This window comes from Centropristis striata, chromosome 22, assembly GCF_030273125.1.
Source record: "Centropristis striata isolate RG_2023a ecotype Rhode Island chromosome 22, C.striata_1.0, whole genome shotgun sequence".
NCBI lineage: Eukaryota > Metazoa > Chordata > Actinopteri > Perciformes > Serranidae > Centropristis > Centropristis striata.
In genome coordinates this window covers 434,000-442,500 of record NC_081538.1, presented here as the reverse complement: position 1 = coordinate 442,500, position 8,501 = coordinate 434,000, and the positions used below count along the sequence as shown (strand labels likewise).

The 8,501-nt window shown below is 38.5% G+C and overlaps 2 protein-coding genes across 7 annotated transcripts in view; one reads left to right on the top strand and one right to left on the bottom strand.

Annotated features, from left to right (window-relative positions):
* bltp3b (bridge-like lipid transfer protein family member 3B) overlaps positions 1-8,501 on the bottom strand; it is a 54,055-nt gene that overhangs the window by 11,117 nt on the left and 34,437 nt on the right. For all 5 annotated transcript variants that reach the window (XM_059325749.1, XM_059325745.1, XM_059325746.1 and 2 more), the window contains 3 exons: positions 7,998-8,146; positions 6,306-6,463; positions 1,833-1,983 (listed from right to left, as the gene is read on the bottom strand). In XM_059325749.1, coding sequence (XP_059181732.1) covers positions 1,833-1,983; positions 6,306-6,463; positions 7,998-8,146 — 458 coding nt within the window. The remainder of the gene's footprint in view (positions 1-1,832; positions 1,984-6,305; positions 6,464-7,997; positions 8,147-8,501) is intronic.
* Positions 2,485-5,017, top strand: LOC131960516 (putative nuclease HARBI1). 2 transcript variants are annotated; one of them, XM_059325752.1, is made up of 4 exons: positions 2,485-2,856; positions 3,553-3,612; positions 3,694-3,809; positions 3,906-5,017. In XM_059325752.1, exons 1-4 carry the CDS (start codon positions 2,853-2,855, stop codon positions 4,032-4,034), a joined length of 309 nt encoding a protein of 102 aa, XP_059181735.1. In that variant the 5' UTR covers positions 2,485-2,852; the 3' UTR covers positions 4,035-5,017. The 2 variants fall into 2 exon arrangements, 1 of the variants encoding a protein (XP_059181735.1); XR_009389693.1 differs by lacking the exon at positions 3,694-3,809.

Genomic DNA, 8,501 nt, shown 5'->3' with positions numbered 1-8,501 from the left:
CTGCAGCCTACTTCAACAGAAGTCTATTTTGGTGGATTTGTTTTATGTAATCACACAGCTCACAATTTAAAACAGGAGCAGCTTGTTCTTCTTTACAGTATTCTGCCAATTTGCAGTTTGCAAAGAATGATGCTTGATGCATTTCTAAATTTCGATGATATTCATATGGAAGTTTGGTATAAACTAGTAATATAAACAGCTTTTAACACTTACACTTATCTTATTTTTCAGTAATTTAAGATACAGTTTATATTACATTATATATGTATTAATGTCCAGTTAGTCCATGCTCACTTCTTTATTATTTGTTGAGCTTGTGATTCCTCAATATGGGCGACACATTTACAGATGGCTATTATAAATGATTGTATGGAAATTGTAAGAAAATAAAATCACTTTTTACAATCAAATTAACCTTGATATCAAATCTGCAAACAAATGAGACCATGGTTTCAGAGATTTTCACCCTATAACGGAGTGGTATTGTTATGGATGCTTTTCAAAATAAAAGACTTATTTCCATGCACTGCTTTGTATTGTGTTACATGGAGGATGGGGAAAAACTTGTTGGACTTGTCCTTTAACTTCTCTTATCCCACCACCACACCTCCATCACTTTGATCCTCGTTTAGTCTTGTTTGTTCACTGTAATTATAGTTTATTAGTGTGCCTATAATTAAAGTTAAAGACCACACATAGATCCAAATATTGGATGTCCTTTATGAGGCGATGGGGGAGAAAATTTAAGCCAAAGCTCCCAGAGGGCTTTTTGGGTTGATTCGCTCATTACGCTCCCTCCACAAGTCTAAAAAGGAGATCAAAGGCTTTAAAAACCTATCAGCTTTATGTCTAATATTGATCACCTGGGAATCAGCAATACCTCTATACAATAACTCTCACACCCACTGGAGAAGAGATATGGTATATTATATCAGAGTGGAAAAGACTCATCTTTAAACTAGTAGTTTAATTTACAAATCTGACAACATTTGGGGTTCACGTCTCATATATAAGCTTTTTTATATATATATATATATATATATATATATATATATATATATATATATATATATATATATATATATATATATATATATATATATATATATATATATAGGCCTTTAACTCATTGTCTGATTTTTGTTTGTTTTGTTTTTTTCTTTTACTGTTCGATTAGATTAGATTAGATTAGATTTGTATTTGTCATTGCACAGAATATACAATGAAATTCAATGCACTCACGTACTGGACTAAAAAAAGCATAATAAATCGTAAATAACAAGATACATTCTCATCATCTCAGCACTTAGTATTCCTGGTCATGTCTGCATTATAAAATATCACTATACAACAATTCTAACAGTGGCATGCTAGCTGTAGGACAACCTTATTTATTCATTATTTCTTATTAGTATCTTTGAATTTTTTTTTAATGTATATTTATTTATTTATGTTTTATTTCTATTTAATTAATTAATTATTATTTAAATGCTTTTTTTTAATTTATTTTTTATTTGTATTGTGTGTAATGATTCATATATATTGCTTGTTTCTTTAAAAAAAAAAATTCTGTTTGTATATAAATGTGTATGCTCTTTTGTCACTGAGATTATTGTTTGTTAAAAATCCTACTAAAAAAAGCTAAAAAAAAAAAATACACATAACACCCGTAATGTTTACGACACCTTCAAATGTTAGTCAAAATATGGAATCGTGCAAAAACAAAACAAACAAAAGAAGCCACTGTGGACCTGAAGCATGGTTTGGTAAAGCAGCAGATCTGATAATAAAGCCTGTGTGTGTGTGTGTGTGTGTGTGTGTGTGTGTGTTACCCAGGCTGCGGGTGCTGAGGTACTGCCTCAGGCTGACGTTGCCCAGCTGGCTGGGCGTGACCCGGCCCACCTCCAGCGCCACGGCCGTGCTGTCGCCCACCGCCTCCATCGCCACACACACCGCCTGCACCTTCAGCACCAGCACCGACACCTGCACACAGGAACAGGTCAGACTCACCTGCACACAGGAACAGGTCAGACTCACCTGCACACAGGAACAGGTCAGACTCACCTGCACACAGGAACAGGTCAGACTCACCTGCACACAGGAACAGGTCAGACTCACCTGCACACAGGAACAGGTCAGACTCACCTGCACACAGGAACAGGTCAGACTCACCTGCACACAGGAACAGGTCAGACTCACCTGCACACAGGAACAGGTCAGACTCACCTGCACACAGGAACAGGTCAGACTCACCTGCACACAGGAACAGGTCAGACTCACCTGCACACAGGAACCAGTCAGACTTTATCTAACTCAACATGCACTTAGCTCCTGACTCAAGCTGCTGTCTTCTCTAGACTGGACTCCTGTAAACCTCCTGACAGGCTGTGTGTGTATGTATACATAGGCCTATATCATTTCGTGCAAATCTACCTGGTGTGAATGTGTGTGTGTGTATGAAGGTTTGGGTTCTGGGGCCTATTGCACAAAAGTAGGATTAAGACATCCAGGATCAGTGACTGAGCCGGGCTCAAAGAATCCAAAACAACAGCGTCCAGGCTCAGTTGGTTGCACAAAGCCCAATCCAGGATGAGCAGACACGGATTCATCAAGCCAGGTGAAACCTATCCTGGATAAGTGCGCGCTCGCGGCTCCCTCAGATAGACCCCGCCACCGATCACAGATTCACTGATTCACCATGGCGAGTAGAGCGGCTTACTTTACCCCGTCGGAGGGAGAAATCCGGATGGAGGCATACGAGGAGGTGAAAGACATTATTAAAAAGAAATGCAACACCGCCACAGTGATAAAGCAAAGAGAAAACACGTGGCAAAGTGTTGCTGACCGTCTGAATGCGTAAGTAAACACAACTGCACACTCACCGCTGAAACCTCACAATTACAATCCAAATAGTTAATTCACATTTCCAAAAACGCAGTTGTACTCTGATTATGAATGAGTTGAATTTTTAATTGAAATGGACTGTAGATATGACTGAAGTTGTGTAAATATAACTCCACCAGACTGTATTATTCTTTGATAAATAGATGAGCTAATAAAAGTAATAACTTTAATTTATATAGCGCCTTTCAAAGGACCCACGGTCACTTACTGACTTCATTGGATTTCCTTTTGGAATAGATACATTTTCTCTTTTCTTATATTTAGGGTGTATGTGTCTTCATCTGTAAAAAAAAAAAAAAAAAGATAAACAATAGCTACTCAATAAAATCGAGGCAACAAATTGCACGCAATATTATTAATTAAATCTAACTACATTACAAGTTGAGTTAATAACTTAACAGGAAGTGCCTGTCAATTAAAAACGGACTAATTCTATTGTGTTGAATTCATTCAAAATTCTCTTGATTTAGAATTACATCCACATAAAGATTATATTTAATGTGATCAAAATAAGTAGATTCTATCTCAAACATTTTTATATTAAAGTTACTTAAACAACTGCCTCAAAATCAAGGACACATTTATATTTATTGCACTTGATCAAATATATTAAGTAAAATGAAATGACTACAGAATAATTTATTACAGTGTCCTTCCCTGGCCACAGAAGACTCTGTGACATCAAAGAGGAGTTCTATAGGATTGCAGGTGAGAAAATCTACAAATTACAGGACAACTGTTACCAGTCATAACCAGTCATAGTAGGATACTCATTACTTTGTGTTACAGGTTTCCCCAATGTCACTGGTGCACTGGACTGCACACGCCTCAGCATAAGATCCCCCCCAGGGGCCCATGAGGTGGATTTTGTGAATAGGAAATCATTTCACAGCATTAATGTTCAGGTGAACATAACTTTTTGATATTGTCAATTGATGAACACTGTACATTGCTTGTGATGTGCATTGATTGGTTTAATCGTCCTCATCTTATGATTTCAGATGGTCTGCAATGCTGACTGTATGATCAACAGTCATGGACTGAGCCAGGCAGAATGGCCTCAGTCCATGACTCCAGAGTCTTTGGGACCTCTGAAATCTCTATCACAAGGTGAGCCACACAACCATTAATAACCACTTTTTACATCATGGCTGTGTCAAGAATGTCACTCTGTTTGAGGTTGTAATGATGAGATTTTGTGTTAACAGGTGAATTCTCTGGTGTGTTGCTGGGAGACAGGGGGTCTGCCTGCCAGCCTTTTCTCCTGACACCATTCACAGACCCCCAGGACGCACAGCAGGCCTACAAGCATGCCCATGCCAGGACCAGGACCAGGACCAGGACCAGGCCCAGACTTGAGATGACCTTTGGCCTCCTGAAGGCACGCTTTCACTGTCCTCCACAATGTGGCCTGCCTGAGGAAGGAGAGGGCCCCCAGAGGGCCCCCAGCCATGGACTGGGACAATCCAGCAATATTCCCTGATGACGACAGTGGTCGTCTCATGAGGGACCAATATGTGTTGAATTATTTTAGTTGATATGCATACTTTCAATTTAAGTTAAATATGTCCTGCAGTGGCAGAGGAATTTGTGTTTTTTTATTTATTTTTTATTTAAATTTATTTGGCCTCTTATGATGATTGTGCTGTATACTGTGTGTATAAAAGCTAGCAGGGAGGCTACTACATCATTCTGTTCATTCCATGTGTATGGATTTGTCCTGCATTTATTTCAGTGTGCAGACATGCGGGGTGTATTATATTCAGACCTTTTAATGTGTATTTATCCTTGCGTGTATAATATACTTTGACTCTGTGCTTTCTATCTTGAAGAGTCACTGTGACTTCAGTTTTGAAAGGAGCCGATGGTTTACCTGATTTATCCTTATTCAATAAAGGAACATAATGTTACACTTTGTGTATATATTTATTTATATGGGATGTGTATTTTATACGACCGAGTTTTAGGGCCACATTGAGGAAGACAACAAAAGTCATAAATTTATGAGACTGATTCTTTCTGCGGAACAGATGTATTGTCTTGCATCTTTTTAAAGTCCTGATACTTCATTTTTTAAGATAATTTTTTTGGTATTTTTCATGCTTTATTGAAAGTGACAGATAAAAAGGGGGTGACATGCGGCAAAGGGAGCACAGGCTGGATTTGAACCCGGCTCCGCCACAGCAAGGGCTCAGCCTTAATGGTAACGTCCTACCAGTGTGAGCCACCGGGACACACTGAAGCCCTGATACTTCTGACAATGTGATGCTGGCTGATGTGCCAAAAGATTATGTATCTCCTTGTTGGTGAAACCTATACTGAAGTACAATTCCACAAAAAGCTTCACGGCCCTCATTTTAACAACTCTCAAGCCTTATAGTCTATGGGAAACTGTAAATTATCTAATGATTGCAACATCATCTAAAATAATTAATTATCCAAAATGATTGAAATGAATGATCACAAACGTTTAAATAATGACATAGGGTCTAGTTCTATGTGATAACAATGTGTAAAGGGCAGTGGAATAACTATTGGTGTCCGTTTGTGGTGACTGCTGACTGAGATAAGGGATGAGATTAAATAGATCCTGGAACATAACCTGGTCTGGAGCAGGTTTGCTCCACAGACTAAATCTCCATGGTAACTTATACCATAACATATCCCACTGCCCCCTATCCTGCTTTTGTGCAACCGGATCACGGATAAGTTGAGCCAGGATAACCAACATATCCCGGCTTAATCCCTTATCCTAGTTTTGTGCAACAGGCCCCTGCTCTGCATTCTTTGTGTATGTTATCATTTACTTTTGTTTGTTTGGATTTTATTGTAAAACTTGAAAACTAATAAAAATATTGTAAAAAAAAAAAAAAAACCTCCTGCAGACCTTCAGAGAGCATCTTCTCTCCTAGACCACACCATAATTCTACTCCTTAAAGAATTGTCACTAGCACTTATTGATGCACTAATAGCTCTTATTGCACTATATCTTGATTGTTTGCTTTTATTCTTCCTGTAAGTCTCTTTGGATAAAAGCGTCTGCTGAATGACTAAATGTAAATGTAAGAAACAAAAACAATCCTCATCACATTCTGTGTGTGCAAAAACTGGCTTTTCTTGGCAGGTTTCTGTACTTTCTACATTTCTAAAATCCTCCACACTTTGTCTTATTGTGTTTGAATTGCTGACACCAACAGTTTATTTTTAGGCGAGAGTATGAATCATAGTTGCAATAAATATTATTCTTCACAGTGAGAAGCAGTAGAACAGTATGTGAGATGAGATATGGATCCACAACATCAATATTAATGTGGAGCTATGAGTCCAGGAGAATATATCTCCCAGACATTTTGTGTTATTTCTAAACTTTTTCCTAACTTCTCAGAGTTTAAATCTCTTACTAGATCTTTGGTGGGGTCGTCGATGCTCTGGGAGGTGGCGCTGATGGTGTCGGGGGACACGCCCCCCTCCTGCTCCGGGCCAATCACGGCCTCCGCGGCGCTCTCAGTGGCGCTCTGTTCGCTGATGGCGTCCTTAAAGCCTGAGATGGACACGTCATCTGTACATGAAGACAAACACACATTACCTCCACAGACATGATACGTGTGTAACAAACCACTGTTTGGTTTTGTGAAATGCTGTTTCTCGTTTTGTCCACTAGAGGGCAGCTTGTGTTTGTTCTATGGGTTAAATCTTAAAAAGTCCTTAAAAAGTGATTAAAATACATTCTAACATGATTTGGGTATAAAAATATTATTCATGATTTAAGTTTATGGTAAAAAATGCAATTCATCTGTTTTTTATGTGCCCACTGTTCGTTTTTGAGCTAATGCTAGCAATGAGCTTTTGTTTTGAAGGATCGCTAACTCTCTTCCTTCTTCCTGGCGGTTACAGTAAACAAAGGAAACAAAAGGAAAATAAAGCTGTGAAGGTATCACAAGAATAAAACGGTGAAGGCTGACTAATAGCAAAACAAACACAAGGTGGAGTGTTTAGTGTTTGTGGTCGTATTTATTTTTGTATTGGAAAGCTATGCTAAGCTAACTTTGCGTACCTGCTGTTGTTGTGTATTGCTTTGTGTTTACAGTAGTGGGAACGGAATGTAACTGTATTTTCTTTATTTTCTGGACTACAGTTCTCACGTTGGTTTCACCTTGATTTATGGACTTAATAAGGAACTTGTATGGAAATAAACATCGTGAAAACCATCAGTCGGTCCACCATCTTTTGGAGGGAATGCTACAGTATGTGCCCTTTATGCATGGTCAGGTTTTATCAATACATCAGACTAAACTCTTCCACTGTCACTGTTCATTAATGAGATATCAGAGCAATGCTGCCACCTTCTGCTCAGTACTGGTGACTACTAGTATATGTACAACAATCAGATATTTCTTTAAATCTTTTGTATTAACCCTTATACAAAAGGGTCAGAGGTCATTATCAGCTACAGAGCAGTGATGCTGGAGCTGAAAATATATTTAAGTTACCATCAGGGATTCAAACAGAAGGATTTATTGGTTTTCCTAAAGAGAGAAGGCTCATTATGTGATTGAGGTGATCTTGAACTACAGTTCTCTTACTGTTGGGTTTTATTTGTAGATATTTGGGGATGAGACAACATTCTTTATCTGCAATGTAATCATATATATGTGAAAACATTTTGTTCTTGTCTTGTTGACCTTGTTTGTCATTTGTGTCTTTTTGTGTCTTTTTTGTGTCTTTTTTTGGTAAATTTTGTATCTGTTGTGTCTTTTTTATGTCTTTTTTGTCATTGGTGTTATTTATGTGTCTGTTTTAGTCATTTTGTGTCTTTTTTGTCATTTTTATGTCTTCTGTGGGGGTTTTTTTGTTATTCTGTCTTCTCATTTTGTGTCTTATTTGGTCATTTTGTGTCTTTTTCAAGACATTCAAAGATTTTGAATGCTTAAATATCATCTTTGCCATTTTTTAATGTGCTAATGTGCCCCTCTGATTAAACACTGGCCCCTCCTTGGCCCCCACAGTAAAACTGGTCTAGAACCACCACTGCAGAAAGAGACTATTGTTTGTAGATTTATGTGGAAGAATGCATGAATGAATGTGTGCTCCACCTCTTTCCAGCAGACTGTAGGTGTCTCCGTCCTCCATCAGGTAGCTGTCTATGGAGATGTTGTCCAGCGACTGCAGGGACGGACTCTTCTTCATGTTCTTATAGGACACAGAGAAACTGGACTGGGAGCGGTCCCGCATCAGACGGCCACTACAGACAGACAGACAGATCATTCAATCATTCTGAGGACTCTAGTGCTGCAGGAGCAACACTGTCTCTGCATGCCACAGATTCTGACTGATTGATTTATGATTGGCTGATCGACAGTGACATGGATCGTTATATTTCAGGAGACCAGAGGAGAGGAGAAACACTATGTGGGTGCTTTTATTTTGTGGTGTCTGATAGGGATGTGTTGAGGCTGCTGCTTCTCAGAGAACTGACGGTTTACTCCACAAATCATGAATTAAATATGTCTTCGTTCCTTTGTGTGCTGCTGTTTAAGGTCATGTAGGAACCAAGTGTTATTATTCTCCCAAGCACAAGAAACAATCCACAGAAGAAA

Coding starts and splice junctions, on each gene's coding strand:
- LOC131960516 (XM_059325752.1), top strand. Junction 3,613..3,693: donor GGAGTTCTATAGGATTGCAG/GTGAGAAAATCT, acceptor TTTGTGTTACAG/GTTTCCCCAATGTCACTGGT. Junction 3,810..3,905: donor TTCACAGCATTAATGTTCAG/GTGAACATAACT, acceptor TTATGATTTCAG/ATGGTCTGCAATGCTGACTG.